The following is a 16,729-nucleotide window of genomic DNA, read 5'->3' as shown; positions in this document are numbered from 1 at the left end:
TCTTTGCACTTTTTCTTTTTCTATCTTTATTGATTTTTGTTTCTATTTGCATTTTATCTAATCATAAACTTTAACCAAATTCTACTAAAATTTTGTGTGTGCTAAACATTTTAGGGATACAGTTTAATTTGGATAAGTTCCATTATATACCTTTAGTAAGTTAAAAAAATAAGATCATTTTGTACCAATAGGACCATTGTTTTTCACAGATTTCAAACATTTCTCAATGATTTAAGAAAGATAAAGGATAGATCAACATGGCCAATATGCAAGTCTCCTCTCCCCCTTTAATCAGGTTAAAAAGAGTTCTGCAATATTCTACTTTTGGCCCAGTTGATAAGGAAAAGAAATAATAAAACTTTCCCCCTCTTTTCTCCAGTCAAGGAGGGTTAAAATAGGGAAATCCCCAATCAAGAGTCATGGAAAATGACTGATCAGGTCCACAACCAAGTGAAACTAGTGGTTGGGGTGGAAAGCCAGAGTTGGTTTCATTTCCAGCCAATTTATGCAGCGACATATGCAGCTTAAGTATATGAAAAGTTTCATTTTCTGTAACCCTAATATATTTCCCTCACAATTTAGAATAAAAATTTAACAGCTATTAATAGAATGTGTTATTCACTTTTCTGTGTGAAAATTGATGGTATAATATTACATTATTTAAATTTTATTGAGTCTAAAAGGCTAGCAATTTACAAAATTCTTCCCTTTCTGAATATAATTATGTATAATAAAAGACTTTTATTTTATTCTGTTCTACTCTACCCTATTCTCTGCGAGATTGTTGTATTTCCTTCAAGAAATATATGTAGCATGTTAGATTCCTTCCTCTTAATTTTTCCAATAAGTCAGTGAGATAGATTGACCTGAGAAAGTCAAACAATCAGCTTCTATTCTGAAAATGGATTAGAATCTGGAATTTCCTAATTCTAGTCCAAAATTAAAACTATTACAAGCTAACTGGCTCTACTTTATTTTTGGCAGAGATCAAAATTCTATATTGCTCACATGGAGGGAAGTTATAGACAGATAGTAATTATTTAACTTTCTCTTGTAACAATTTAACTCAGCTAGTTGTTGCTTTGTAAGAAACATATGTAATTCCTCAATCTCAAATAACTGATTTTGCAGTGGTCCATGTTAAGACAGTGATATAGAAAAATTCTGGTTAAAACAAAAAAAAAAGATAGTGCTTTCTGGTCCACCTGCTTAAGAAAAAAAAACATTTATGTTTCAGTAATGCTTTCACAACTGACTCAAAAGAGGCATTTAAACTTTTGTCTCATAAGGCTAAAGTACAGGAGCATTACAGTATCATTGAAGTTACTTGCTTTAAATTTAAAAAGCAAAGAATGAGTTATCAGGAAAAATATTCAGATAAAAACAATTTTTTTGTGCATGGAGAAAAGAAGTATATATCCGCAAGGAATACCAACTAACCTACAAAATTAAAATCAAATATCTAGTAAAATTTTAATCTAGAAAAACTATTGTTCAAAACTGTAATATTTCTCCCACCCTCATGTTCTTTAAAAACTATTTACCTTTAGGGAGAATAGGAGTCTGTTTTCCTGCAGAAAAGCAGTTTAAGTGCTTGTCTTTCAAAGACTAAATTAACATCAGTTTACGTTTCACTGCAGGGAAAAACATCTTAGCATTCCATGTTATTAAGGAGACTGCATTAAATGTTAATATTCAAAGCAGTGGGAATGACATATCTCTGCCGTATTAAAATTTACATGTTGCAAGTGCTAGTAGCAAAACATGGTGCATCATATCAAATCTCCTTTACACAGATAGGTAAGGAGAAGATGGAAGAATGGGAATTCTACTGATTAATTTTTCTAAAGTAGTATATGTATCTTAAAGAAAACAAAGAACAAGAGAGGGAAAAGGTGGGACCAGGAAAGGGGGGGGAAGCACGGCTGTTCAAGAATCTACCATTTGTAATCTCTCCCTGTAACCAAGGAGATACAGTACGCTATAACAAGTGCATGCATAATTAGAAAGTAGAAATTGCAAAGGCAATACTTTCTCACATAGTAGAACTTCCATAAAAATAATTGGTTGGCCTTTTCTCTGTTTCATACAGAATGCCAACCAAATGGAAAGTACACCAAAGTGATATAGCAGGAATCCAGGGACACTTCTGGCCTGAAGGAATTTATCAACTTTTAGTAAAGAAAGCGAAAGAAAATAAAAGTCCATTTGTTTCATAATAGGCTATTTAAAACCACAAATAACCACAATGTAAAAATGGGTCAACAAGTCCAGGAAAATGCCTTGTTTTTTCTAATGGTATCCAGGAAGCTGTAAAAAGTTAAAAAGTCTTCCTGCAGGAAAGGGAACATCTGTCCTAATGAAGAGAACATAAAGTACAAACCAGGAGAAGTGTAAGATGATAATCCAGTAAATAACAATAATTATAATTTCAGTACAGTACGGGGGAAAAAAATAAGGGAATTTCTTTAAATATATTCAGAGCAAAGAACCAGCCAAGGAAGTGACTGGGCCATTAAGCAGCAGAGGAGTGAAAGGGACACTCAGAAATGTTATTGAGAATGTTGAGGAAATATATGAACTATATTTTCTGCTTGTACCACAGAAAATATAGAAGAGAGATCTAACTTCCTTAGGGAGGGAATTGGGACAAGTGAAGCAAATTGAGGTACCCAGAGAAGATTCTACATTAGGAGAGAATGTACAGTAACAAATGATTGGGTTCTGATGGTATTTGTTCAAGAGTTAGAACTCAAATGTGGAATTGCTAAACTACTAGCAGACATGTATCTTGTTCCACATGCTGGGCTAGGTAATAGATGCGGAATCATTCATGGAAGATCTGGGAAATTACAGCACGATTAGCTTAGCATCTGTTCTGGGAAAATTGGTAGACATGATAATCAAGTAAAACTACATTCAAAGAGTTTTGCTAATGTATAATAAGCTTGGATTCGCAAAGATAAATTCTGCTTCTCCAACCTTCTATAGAGCTTTTTGACAGTATCAACAGATACATGGGTTGGCCCTGCCAATACCAAGGCTTTTTCAAATACAAGCATATCCTACTATAAGTAGTCCTTGACTTACAACCGCAATTGAGCCCAACATTTCTGTTGCTAAGTGAGACATTTGTTAAAAGAGTTCAGACCCGTTTTACTTTTTTTTTTCTTGTCATGGTTGTTAAGTGAATCACTGCAGTTATGAAGTTAGTGACACGGTTGTTAAGTGAATCTGGCTTCCCCATTGACTTTGCTTGTCAGTGATCATTTTTCGCATTTATGACCATTGTAGCATCCTCATGTGATCAAAATCCAGACATTTGGCAATTGATTCATATTTATGACAGTTCAGTGTCCCAGGTCACGTGATCACCTTTTGTCATAAGTCAAGGACTATCTGTATTTTGTTTCATGATGTTAACATAATGCTAACTGCAAAAATGGAGCAAAAATAATAAAGACAAAAATATTAAGTCATAATAAAAGTAAGTTAAACTCAGTCCACTTTTCAAAAACACTACTATTATCTTTCCATATACTTCTATTTTTGCAAACAATTTTTGCTTCCAGCATGTCAATACACTGCCTTTTGCTTTTTAAGTTTCTCATCTTTCTTTTGAAAGATCTGACTAACTCCCTCCAACCATAACTTTTCTGCTCTATTCGTTCTTGAATTCATTTGAAGAAAAAATGAATAGAATGAATCATTAAGTAAGGGATGCAATCCTTACTTACCATCAATGTATTTCTTTACTAACAATTCACTTTATATTTAATTGACATTAATTCAGCTCCCGTTCATGCTTAATCTTGTTTTTCTTCTTTTAAAAACTACTTATGGTTATACTGCTTTTAAAACCCATATTTAAATGATCACTTCTCACTGAATTTCTCTTGAGATTCCCAACAACAATGTAGAACGTTTGACAGCATTCTTTGTAACAAGTGTTTCCCCCTCTCCATATACATATCTTTCATTCCCTTTTTTGTAGCACTCTTATGTGTATTTTTTCTTATTCACAGCCCCTTCCATTTCATTATTCTTATCAAGCATTTTTTCAGACTTCCTATTAGCATAATTCCATGCATAAATGTGGAACTTCATCTTAATTCATGTTACAGCACTCACATCTTTTCTGGTATCTAATTTCTATTCATTCTGTTGGGAGGCTTGTATTTACATATTTGCATGAATACATATACATACTTATGGTTATACTGCTTATTTAAAGCCAATAGATTTACTTTCAAGTAGATACTCACCAAGTAATCAATATTCTTATTCTCATTTTCATTCCAAATGACTCAGTGGTGCTTTTCATACTATTATCTTGTTAACATTTCTAACCACTCATGTCACAATATCCCCCCCCCCCATTGAATTCATTCAAAATATTTTTCTTCAAACTCACCCCTGGTTTCTGCACTCTAGAATGTGTATAACTTGAATTACCACCAATATACTTTTAAACACATCCATCATAACCTAAATAAAACTCATTTATATTTTTTGACATTTTAGCCCTTGCATTCATAATCAAACCCCCACCTTTACTCTCCTCCATGTATTCACATTGACTCCAATTCAGAAGATCCAGATTTCATTCAGTTGGATTACAATCTTTCTTTCTTCATACAGAATAACACAGTTAGAAGGGGCTTGGAGGTATTCAACCTCTTGCTTAAGCAGGAGACCTGAGACCCTGTACAATTCCGGACAAATGGCTGTCCAATCTCTTCTTAAAAACTTCCTGTGGTGGAACATCCACAACTTCTGGAGGCAAGTTGTTCCACTGATTTATTTTCATAATGATTATTCTTTCACTTCATTAATTCAGTCTTTATTATTTACTCCTCCTCCGTTCCAAGCCACAATATTCCAAATGCCATTGTCATCACAAGATGAACCCATAATTATTGTCTTCCATTGCCCAACATGGTTTTGGTCAATTGAAGCTTTCATATGTTTTGTAATAGAATTACAAGATTATGGCTGTGCCACATGTAGCATTCCCTGCCAATGGCAAACACAACACTGGTCAATTTGGTATATTTTGGCCAGAAAGCTCAAGTACAACCAAAGTCCAATTTTACCACTAACATATGTCTATGCAAGCCAGAACCACTAAGCAAAGCTAAAACCAGAACCACTAAGCTATTTTGACTTAGTTTGAAAGTCAATATACTCCAGCATGTATTCCACCAACAGAGTTAAATGTTGTGCTGACACTGCTGCTTCCTTAGGAATCTCAGAACCTGACAAAATCAAATATTCACTTTATCAAAGACTCTCACGCAAATGAAGCATTCATGAGATAAAACAAGTGTCTTATTTTCTACTAATCAAAGGCTGTAGAATTATGTCCCTAAGTTTAGATTTTATAATTTGTAATAACATATCTGATTTTTTTGTAAACTAGTGAATATAAATTTAATATAAAAAAATTGTTTTTCCTTTTTTCTTTTCCCACTTTTCATTTTCTTCTCCCACCCCTAATAATTTTTAGTTTTATGCATTGTTATATTTTGTTACCATTGTGTATCTTGGTGATTTGATTATATTTTGTATTCTTTAAAAATATTATTTCTCTTTTATACATTGGCAACTGGTTAAAAAAGAAGAGGCAGTGACAAGGAATAAACTGACAATTTTCCCAGTGAAGGGAAGAAAGAGTCTCTCAAGCTTTTTTAAACTTCCTAAAAAAAATCTTAACTTAGGGATAAGCAGTAAGCTGCCAAGTTTCCAAATGATATCAAACTAAGGTAGTCCTTATTTAGTGATTGTACACAATTGCAGTTGTGGTGAAAAAGTAACTTTACAACTTACAAAGGTTTATAACCTTTCCAGGTCTGCAAGCAAAGGAAAGCTGAAGTAAAATCATAAGCACAGTTGTGGTTTCACTTACCAGCCACCTCATTTAATGATCTAATTGTCCATCCCAATTGTGATTACCAAGTGAGGTTTACTTATATTCAGATTAATAAAATCTCCAGAAGGGTCTCTTTAATAGCAACAGAACTTAAGACTTATCTACCGCCCCTTAGTGATTTATAGCACTCTCTGGGTGGTTTACAAAGTCAGCATATTGCCCCCCTAAATCCAGGTCCTCATTTTACCAACCTCAGAAGGATGGAAGGCTGAGTCAACCTGGAGCCCCGTCAGGATCGAACCCCAGGCTGTGGGCAGTTTGTTTGCAATACTGCATTCTAACCACTGCACCACCAGGGCTCCTCTTTAAAATGAGCAAATGGCCACTGAAATGGACTAGTGTTGGGTTTAAGTAAATGTAAAGGGATGCATACTTTCTTATTTTAAACTGAAGTTGATAAGAACTGAGTTTTTTGTAACTAACCAGGGGACATAAATGGGGCTGCTGCAGCAGATAGCTGAAAGAAGACATTGACTCAACACGTAGCATTGTAAAAAAAAACCCGTCAGTTCAATGTAAAGGATCAGTGGCGAAGGGACCAAAATTAAAACCACCAACACTGCGAAGACCTAATACATTTGGTTAATTGGATTAACCATGGAAGAAGGCAAAATGATGGTACCGTGTTTTGTATTTCATATATCCAGCTTACGAAGTACATTTCTTTCCCCATTTACAATATTTTTATTACTTTACATTTAGCAAATTTCAAAGCAGTTTCCATAAACTATGAAATAAAAACAATAAATAAATAAAAAACAAAAACAATTTGTCTTTTTTTAAAAAAAAAGTCCAATGAAAGAAACAGTTTAAATAACTCAGGGAAGTGAATAAAATCAAGGGAAGTTCTGTGCAAAAACTAAGCTTTCAATTTCTGGGAAAACTGGAACTTTGAAGCCTCTGTAAAGAATATTATTTGATATTATCTATTAGTTAGGGGAATTGTTTGGTCTAGTGGTTAAAGCACCAAGCTAAAAGCTAGGAGACTGTGAGTTTTAGTCCTGTTTTAGGCATGAAAGCTAGCTGAGTTACTTTGACCCGCACCAGTCACTCTCGGCCCATGTCAGGCTCCAAATCAATTGTCACAACCAATAGATTAACAGTCATTTGATCCAGGAAAAAAGCAGACCTTGGATTTATGAGAAAACACTAGGGAAAAAAAATATGTATTAAATACTGCATCAAATATATCATCTTTAATTTCACATATCTGGTTAAGGAAGATATTGTATCTGGCCCAAGATAGATTTTAGGTCCTACATTATGTCATTGGAACAGTTGTATTCAGGAACTGCATCATTACTCCTTTGGCCAACTGCAGTTAATATACCCTGAGAGCAGAACAACATCTATAATCAGCAAATACAATAACAACAGGTAGCCAATACATTTCATGGGCATAATTTCAAACTGTGTACTGCTGATCCTATATGCCAGCCACCCAATGGGAGCTACTGAACTCAAACAACATTCAACACACCTTTTGCATCATTACAAAACCGATCCACACAGGCAACTGCAGCCACCCCTCAGAATTCCCTTCCCCATTCAGACAGCAGTAACCTTGTCTCTTTTGCAAAAATCTTGTGTTCTTCTCTTAGTTCTGGAGCACAATATATAAAGGGAAAGAAAGAAAGTTCATGTAACACAGCTTCCCAAGCAGGGGGTGGGTCTGAACAGGCTACAAATACCACTTCAACATTAGGGAGGCCCAGCTGCAGAAGAAATGCCACAGCCACTCGTCCAATCTACAGAAAACAGGGGTTCTCATAAACTGCTAGCAGCACCCTCCAGTGGCTCATTGCATAGGGATGAACAAAAGACATTTTAAGTTCTGCAGGGGGAAGTGCTGGTAAAACACAGCCACTCGTCTTTTTTAACATCTGGGGAGAAAAAAACAGGACAAAAAAGGGAGTACAACATGCTAGAAATGCTACAGAATTTGTTAGCGAATCATTACATCAAAACAACCAACAGATCTATAAGGAACGCCGTCTCTTTTCTCCCCTAAATTAGGTAGTAATCACAAGAAGAAAGAGCAAAATAAACCCTAGTTTGGCAGAAAAAATATAGGTCCCTACACAAGGACACTGCATAACAAGATGAAAAATGGCATCAACACATTGATTGCTCCTTATGAGAGGCCAACCTTCATTTTGCAGCCTCTGCCATCCTTGACTAGACCAACTTTGCACTCGTGAGAGTATCCCACGGCCTCCTGATTATTCTCTACTAATTGATTCAGGCATCTATCCCATCAGTTCACATAGAAAAGATTTCCCTCAGCACATAGAGGAGAACGCACATAGCAATTGCTAGTCTTCAGTCTACCAAACTGTATTCTCTTGTTCCACCTCGAGACGAGAAAGAGGCAGATATTATGGCAATGATTTCAACCCGATACTCTTCATGATACATGTAGACTCTCAATATCCACAGCTAAAATGTCTATAGAAAAAGAAGTCTTAGTCACTATTCCACTGTAACAAAACACAAATAATGCATAGGACAATGTCAGAGCTTTTATTGAATGGTCTCTTTGGGATAGAACTGCCTCAGAAGAAACAAATAGAAGAGTCTTGAGCATTGGAAACCGTGTCTTAACAGACAGTAGGGCAGAAAATTGTATGACTTTCTGCTCTGGAGGTATGTAAATCTGCCTGGAGAGGCTGGTCAATACCTCACTGAAGAACATCTGGGGAAATCCTGGGTTTTGCTGATAGTCAAAGGTTACAATCTCTTTTCTGATCTTGTCCATCAACCTGTACCTGTAGGACAGCAAGGGAAAACATAGACAGTAGAACTGGCAACAGACAGCAGGAGCCCATAGTCCCTTAATCTGGATATACACTTAAGCATTTGGTCAGGAGAAAGAGTGAATGATATCCTTGATTGCTTAGACCAGGGGTCCCCAACCTTTCGGACCTCAGGGACCACTAAATTCATAATTTTAAATCCCGTGGGCCACTAATATAATCTGCCTAATGACTGGCTGGGTGGGCGTGACTAGGTGGTGTGACTAGGTGGGCGTGGCCAACTCAATGTCACCTCAAGGAGCACCTCACCAGCCTGTATTCTCCCCTCCCCGGTCAGCCACTCCTCGCCTCCCTGCCTAGACTCCTTAAGACCCGGCAGGAAGCAGTTGTTCAAGCTAGGAAAGAGTTGGCAAAACAGCTGGCTCAGTTCAAATTGGATCTGGCTGAGAAGGAGACTCAGCAGAAGCACCACACTGAGGACTATGATCATAGGCTTTCCAAGCAGAGAGAAGACATGCGGGAGTGCAAGGCCAGGTGCCGGTGCCTGGAGGCTCAGCTGGGCTGAGATGGTCAGCCAGTTTCAGGCCATGATGCAGTCCCACTGGAAAAAGACCCTTCAGTTCTTTGCCACCAGCGGCGCTTCCCTCCAGCCTTCGCCTAAAGCCCTGCACCAGGAGGCTGAAGCAGACCCCAAGTAGGAATTTCTGCCCCCCCTCTGACCCACACAAGAAGACCCCAAAGGGGGAGACTCTCTGCAGCAACACAAGCGTTCACTGCATGTATCCGGCCCAGGGGCCGTAGTTTGAGGACCCCTGATTTAGTGCAATATAAAAAATGCAAATAATTTTTCTGCGGACCATCAAAATGTTCTCGCAGACCACCAGTGGCCCGCGGACCACCAGTTGGTGACCGCTGGCTTAGACCATCCTCATGCCCTCCCTGATGTTGCATTCTCTGTGACAGTAAGGAAGGAGACTGTAAATTTTTGTGAGCACATTTCACCTTGCAGTGAGAGATACACTGTGTCCAGTGTATTGAAATTTTAATTTTGCAAAGCAAAGGTGCTCCTGTACAGCAGTTGTAATGAAGCATCTGATCTCTGCCAATTGAAAGATTCTCTTGGTATTTAGGAATGAGGACTTCTACTGTTGGGTATAGCAAATGCTAAAACACAGCCCATGCAAATGTGTCTTATGTATATGGCAAAGAGATCAGGAAAAGGTATGGGAAAGAGATGCAGTTTAAGATATGTTCCTCATTTCCATGCTTACCTGTGTACAATGCTATCTTGTCCTTCAACTTGAAAACAGAATTTGGTGCTGGACAAATGTGTCTGGAATGCCAAGATAAGTACCTATTGAGGGTTCTAGGCAAAATTGGTTAGTAATGTTCTCATATGTGTTGTAAGATCAGGAAGTTTTGTGGACCAACCTTCCTTTTTGTGCAAAACGTATTTTCTCCATATGTTCCCATCATTCTTCCATCCGAGCTCTCTTTGCATAATGTCAGGCTAAAGATACGGCCCATGCTGCACACTTATTCTAAGACATGATATCTGTCTGAGGTGGATACATTTAAGTTATCCTTGCGAGGTGAACTACAAGTAGTAAACACTGGCATATTGATATCAGTAAGGCTGTTGTCAACACTGGGATAGCAATTTCTGATTTTTTTTATTTCTCCCACTGAAATCAATGAAAGGGAAATTTCTTGCACCAAGTTTTGGACTGACTGATAGAATATTGGACACAGAAGAGAATGTGCCCATCAACTGAAGGGAGATTGTACCCAGCCAAAGCATTCTCCTCCCCTCATATGTCTACATGGATAGCCATGGTGACAATGTTTTACCAGCATTGCACCTGTCACATATCTTCCATTCTTTGGTACCACAGATCTTAAAATCCCTTATCTCAATATTATTACTTTTGAGGGCTTCATTTGTTGGATATCCAGGAAGCCCAAATCAGCTTATCACTTGAGCTACCTTCACTTAAGTTATAAAAATTGCAGAGATTAAAAAACAAAAACAGACGGAACAGAATTACAATTTGGAAGCATATATAAATTTGTAAAGTTTGAAATAACTCTTATTTACTTGTCTTTATGTTGCTATTTTCTCCTCTGATGATACATTATTTTTAATCACTTTATGAAATTATATAGTAAAATTGCACAGAGTAAGGAGAATTAAATACTCCAATATTATTCTTCAGTCCAACAATGGCCAGAAACCCGTAAGAAAACAAAAATATGGCATCAACAGCAATATTTATTAATCCTAAAGGGACACAGCTACTGAAAATGGAGATTCCAGTTTCTTGGCTGATATTTATTAACAGATCCATCTTTATTTATTTAATATTTTAAATCCCAGGCCTAGTAGACACATCTCATGCAAATAATTATATTGTTTTACGAAATTATTTACTCTTGTTCTCATCATCCTCCATTTAGAGAATACTTTCTCAGATTTAATGCATTAACAGAATAACAGAGTTGGAAGGGACCTTGGATGTCCTCTAGTCCAATCCTCTGCTCAGGCATTTGTTTATTAGCATTTATATGCCACATGCTAAGTTGTTTTTATAAAATTCATATATTTCCGTGCCATTTTTATCAATCTTTCTTCTAGAACTATATTATTGGAATTAAAATTTAGATAAAATAACTAAGGAACACAGAGTACACAATCAAATCTATCATGTGCTACAGGAGACTTTTCACTGTGAAGCAGCACACAGCGGGGAAGAAGGCATGGCCCAATCTATAAATCTTGTAACATTGTCACTTGCACAGGAAATGTTTCGTGTTTTTTCCAAAAATATGTGCAGGAAACTACAGTTGTACAAATTCAAACCTGCACAGCCAACCTCTTGAATCACACTGGAAATTTTGGTGGGAGGATGCAGCAGTATATTATTTTTAGAATTTGCATTCCATAAGTGTGATAAAGCATTGAAAATGGTGATTGTCAATATATTTATTTTATATTTAGAGGCCACCTGACTCTGGGCTGTGAAAAGTGCAACTTCTGCTTACATTTTAAAAGTAAGGAACAAAAAAACCCAAATGTCTGGAAGTTAAATCATGACAACTGGATTTCTTTTCTTGTTGGTTCAAACTGTTTTGCTGCTTATCCAAGTAGCTTCTTCAGCCTGAGAAAACTGGTTAGCAGGAACCCCTGGAGGACATATGCAGTGTCCCCCAAACTAACTTGCTCAGACTGAAGAAACTCTCAGAAAAGCAGGAAAACATTATGAATCAACAAGAAAATAAATCCAGTTACCATGACTCAACTTCCAGACAACTCAGTCTGGATTGAGAATCTTTACTATAAAAACAGAAGGAATAGTTCATGAATGTCTGGAATGCTCGCCCCGGGAGAAACAAACTGGGGCTCAGTAGCTACCTATCTTCAGGCCTAGGAGTAAAGCCAAGTTTTCTAAGACTTTCAGAAGATGCTTAGGATGGAACACATAAAGATCTCTGGGGATGCTGTTCCAGAGCCAAAGGACAGATCTAAGGCTTGTTTTGCGTAGTAATACAGACTGTCAATCTAAACATGTATTTGCTCACTTTTGCCAATTCCTTTGACACACTTCTTTTGTATGACCATTGTTTCAGCTTTCCATTCCTGTCCAATTATTGTGCATATCTGTTATGACACTATTTGTATTGAGGGAATATATCACTTAATATCTTCAACTTGATCAATTTGGACCGTTTTATAAACTTCTCAATGTTCATGCAATCTGCACAAGTACTACATGCTAATAGATTTAAGAAGACAAGTCTTGCCTTTACCCTGGACACAATTCTATCTCTGGCATACTTCCTTTCCAAAACCGAACAGCCGTTCTCTTGTATGCCATCTAGTTTAGCTTTACATTTCTTTCCTAATATCATGCATGTTCAATAGTTCCCAATATCAGTGGCACCTACGTTGGAGCAAAATGAGCAAGAAAGTGGACATGATCTGAACCACATTATGCACGCACAATCCTCAATGCATGTAGAAAAGGATGGGGCTGGGATTGGCATGTCTGGTCCACCAATTTGAGCCTTCTGAACCACCCCACAGAGATACTACTGTTTAATATTCTATTATTGTACATTGTATTCAGAGAACATACTATTTAGTATCTTATTTTCTGACCGGTAACGATTTTTATAATTTCTCCAAATACATAAAACTTGCATGAGGACCAAGGCAAGCTGTTGGCAGCTGTTAGGTGCTAACAGAAGTCTTAAGCATCAAGTTAGTGATAGCAACTTTCTTCTCAGCATCCAGTGAGACAGACCTAAATCCTCTCCACTTCAGTGCTACGTAACAGGAACTTTTTTTTCATATTAGCGTGGATAGTTTATCAATGTACAGAATGAAATCTACACAGCAACCCCTATGCTGAATACAGAAGCAAAAAAAAACACCATGAAACCTGATTAAACTCTGTCTAAAAGCATCACAAATCAACTTTACACTTGAGTTTTCTTCATTAACCAGGCCCTTAAAACAGTATTTAGGTATTGAGGAAAAACAGGCCAATGGGCTGCAATCTGGAGGAACAATAGAGTACTCTGTATTCTGTTTCCACAATTCCAGCTGGTTTGCCTAGGCAAGCCCTCCTCCTCCCACCTCTCAGCAAGGTTGGTGGCTTACTCACTTCTTCTGGAAGGCCAAGAGGAGTCTTGGATCAAGAATATTCTCTTCAGGTTCCCAGCTGTTGTGCCTAGAAAAGAGGAAAATCACTCACTACTATACCCCGCTTTCTTACAACATACAATCCACAATTAGAGATTTTGTTTATTATAGGACTGCATTTTGAGGCAAAGCGCAGTACACACTTTAGCTCTCCCTAATTTGTTGAGCTACTACAACTCCCATAACCCCCAACACGGAAGCACTTCTGCCCTGCCAGCTATGAGTAATGAGAGCTGTAATTTAATCAAACCAGAGGGCATCAAAGGGAAAGCTGGCTTGAAAGTAATAATTAATTAAAGACTGTCTTGGTCAGGGACCTAAGAGAACTTGATGAATAGTAATAAGCACTAGTTTAATTCTGGGATGAAATTTAATTTTTTTTTTTGCAGCCGTTCAATGAAAAGTTTGTGCTTTATGACTGGACCCGTTCAATTTGCTTAATGGAAAAGGCATGGGAGGCAATCAGGGGGGAAAAAAGAGCACACTGAGATGCATTATGGATAACTTGGGCACGTGTGTGGGGAGGGGGGGGCTGGGGTGTAAGAAGAGAAGTCAAGCAGGAAAAGGATAAAAGCAGAGGGAAAGTCTGGCTTTCAGGAGCAGCTGGCAGGAGGGGTAAAGGGAGAGGCTCCTTTTTTAGTTTGACAACCCTTTCCCCCTTCTTCTGCAAGTGGGGCGGGGTGGAGCCCCCACCACCACATGCCTGAGCGGGAAGATCGGGGTTTCAGAAGTGGGTCCACGGAGAGCAAAGGAAGCTTTTGCTATTTCTGCGGAGGAGCCTTTACACTTCTCCGGGGCTCTCTACACCACCCCCCCGCCCCCCGTTACAACCAGGGAGACGAAAGACTGAAGAAAAGTTCGTTCTTTAAGCACAAGCGGCAAAAGCAACACATGGAAACCAAGCAGGGAAATTCACCCAAAGCCGGCACCGGCAGAGCGACCCCCAATAAAGAAACGGCGCCAAAAATTTAACTAATTACTAAGTAAACAAAAACAAGGAAACGCTCCCGGGGGAAGAGTGGAAAAAACAAACAAACAAACAAAAAAATACCCGCAAGAAACGAAGTAACTTCTAAGCGCTCGCAAGTCCAGCCGAGGTGGCAGGCGGTCCCGCGCCTCCTCCTCTCCCCCCCACCCACCTCCGCGGTTCCCCAGTCCCGGACTTTCCGCCAGTCCCTTTTCCGCTCCGGCTGGCGGTTTGCAGCCGCGCCGCCCGGGTCTTGTTTTCGCCCGAATCCCATCATCCCCAAGCCCCTTAAGCCCCGCCCTGGAGCCCCTCGGCTCAACGGCTGGCTTGGCGCTCAGCTGCTCGCTTCATTGTCCGACTCACTTGGAAGACCAGCCTCTCCACTTCACCAAATACTCCAGCTTGCCCTGTGTGGAGAGAGGTGGGGGGGGGAGAGAAAAAGAGGCGCATTAGAGAAGGAGCCGAGGCGGCGGGCGGCGGGGTCGCTGCTTTTTACTGCCGGCCGCCTCGCTTGCCGCCCACCTTGCGAAGCCGCTTGCTGAGGATGCACTCGGCGGCGAAGACTTGTTCTCCCACGCTGCTCAGCTCCTCCATGGCGCCCGACTGGCTCCGCTCGGCTCCCTCCTCCTCGGCCACCGCCTCCGCTTCTTCCGCCAACACTGACTTGCTTTTAGCGGAGCCAGCGTTGTGCCCGAACAAGGCTTACAGTCCGCGGGAGCGCGCGCTCCCCTCCTCCCCGCTGCCGCCGCCGCCGCCGCCGCCGCCGTTCCCCCACTTTCGGCGGCAACGCGCGCACCTAACGCCGCCCCCCCCCCGCGACGCCCAGAGCTTCACTTCGAGCGCACACAATGCAACGCGCGCGCAGCCGGCTCCGCCTTCCCACGCCCTGCTCAGGGGCTCCCCAAATTCCCGGTTAGCCAATCCGATAGGGGGGAGGCGGGGCTTTTGAGAGCTTGTGGCGGAGAAAGGGAAACCGAGCTTCGCCTATTGTTTCTTGCGTCGCTTGCTGGGTCTCTCTCTCTCTCGACGGCCCAGTTGCTGAAGACTTAAGAGAGAGTGGACGAAAAAACTGAGTTGGGGGAGAGGGAGGGGTGGGGTTGTTCCTGAAGTTTAAACCTGGAGAGAGGAAGGACGCTTGCCTGGCCCAGCCCAGGTTCGGGGGACCCGCCGGCGACGTTCTTCAGGGCTCTTAAAAACGTGTTGGCCGCGCCAGAAATCGGCTCCCGAATAAGTGTTAATGTTTCGAGGGGTTTCGACTTCTCAGCGCTCAACAAGCCTTCGAAGCTTGTTGATTTAGAACGCCGGTTAAACCAGGGAATCGAAATTCTTGTCATCCGGTTGCGGGCGTTCTAAGAACGGCTCCTCTTCATTATTTCGTAATGCGCGCCGGAAAAGCGCTAACTTTCATCCTCGCTCTTCATTTTCTCACGACTCCTAAGAGATAAAAGTCGAATCCAACTCCAGACTTAATCTCTGGCGTCCTACGGCGATTTCTCGGCTTGTTCTGAGCATCCTGGAGTGCTCAGACGGGCTTCCGTCCTAATCCGTAGCGGGATCCCCTTACTTGGCTTGGATTTAGGGGTCTGGAATCACCCAACGGACAAATGATCTCGTCAGGAAATCAGTCAAGTAATACAGCAATGTTCAAAAATTAAAGTTATGATTCCCCCCCCCCCACGATTGTTTGAATTAAATGTTTGAAAAGAAGGCTTTCGAGAAAGGGAAAAGAAAACAAATATAAGTTTCTACAGCTTTCATCAGCTTCAGCATTGCTGAGAAACAAGTATGGTAATTTCAATGAGGTGCTGCCGAATAATTGAGTTGTAAATCATGAGCTGACAAATTGGATCTTCTGAAGTCTGAGGCTGAAGAATTTAGATGGAAGCTGGATACATGAAATCAAGCATAGATAATTTTGTAATATTTTGACATTGGATCCTCCTGGAACAAATAATAAATTGTCTGCAGATACATAATTCAATTAATCAAGATTGGATGAATTTTGGCACTGTCATGCAGCAAAAATGTGTGTCAGAGGGCTGTATCCTCTTGATTTGCCTTTCAAAAAAAGAATGCAAAAATTCACAAAAAATTCCCTGATCGCCATGGATCTAGCAGTGCTATAAGACAAATACATTAATCTGAGAAACGGATCTTCATATTTTTTCAAGAACTCCATTATTAATAATAGATGACATCAATTTTATGGGTAAGATGCCACAGTTAGGAAGCAGATTTAACATTTCCCTGTCATAAAAGTTACATGGGATCCACATGAAGTCATTATCAAATTACAGACTACATCTTGGCATGCAGAGTCATGTCATGATGCAAAAATGTGGATTCAACTCAAAATATTCATTTTAATG

The 16,729-nt window shown here is 39.8% G+C and overlaps 1 protein-coding gene across 1 annotated transcript in view; it reads right to left on the bottom strand.

Annotated features, from left to right (window-relative positions):
- CBX2 (chromobox 2) overlaps positions 1-15,155 on the bottom strand; it is a 34,024-nt gene extending 18,869 nt beyond the window's left edge. The window contains exons 1-3 of the mRNA XM_058166448.1: positions 14,883-15,155; positions 14,724-14,767; positions 13,356-13,421 (exon numbers count right to left, since the gene is read on the bottom strand). Coding sequence (XP_058022431.1) covers positions 13,356-13,421; positions 14,724-14,767; positions 14,883-14,954 — 182 coding nt within the window. The 5' untranslated portion in view covers positions 14,955-15,155. The remainder of the gene's footprint in view (positions 1-13,355; positions 13,422-14,723; positions 14,768-14,882) is intronic.
- Between the last annotated feature and the right edge of the window lie 1,574 nt (positions 15,156-16,729).

This window comes from Ahaetulla prasina, chromosome 2 (genome assembly GCF_028640845.1).
Source record: "Ahaetulla prasina isolate Xishuangbanna chromosome 2, ASM2864084v1, whole genome shotgun sequence".
Lineage (NCBI taxonomy): Eukaryota > Metazoa > Chordata > Lepidosauria > Squamata > Colubridae > Ahaetulla > Ahaetulla prasina.
The sequence above is the reverse complement of the archived record's forward strand: the minus strand, read 5'-3'. Positions and strand labels throughout refer to the sequence as shown.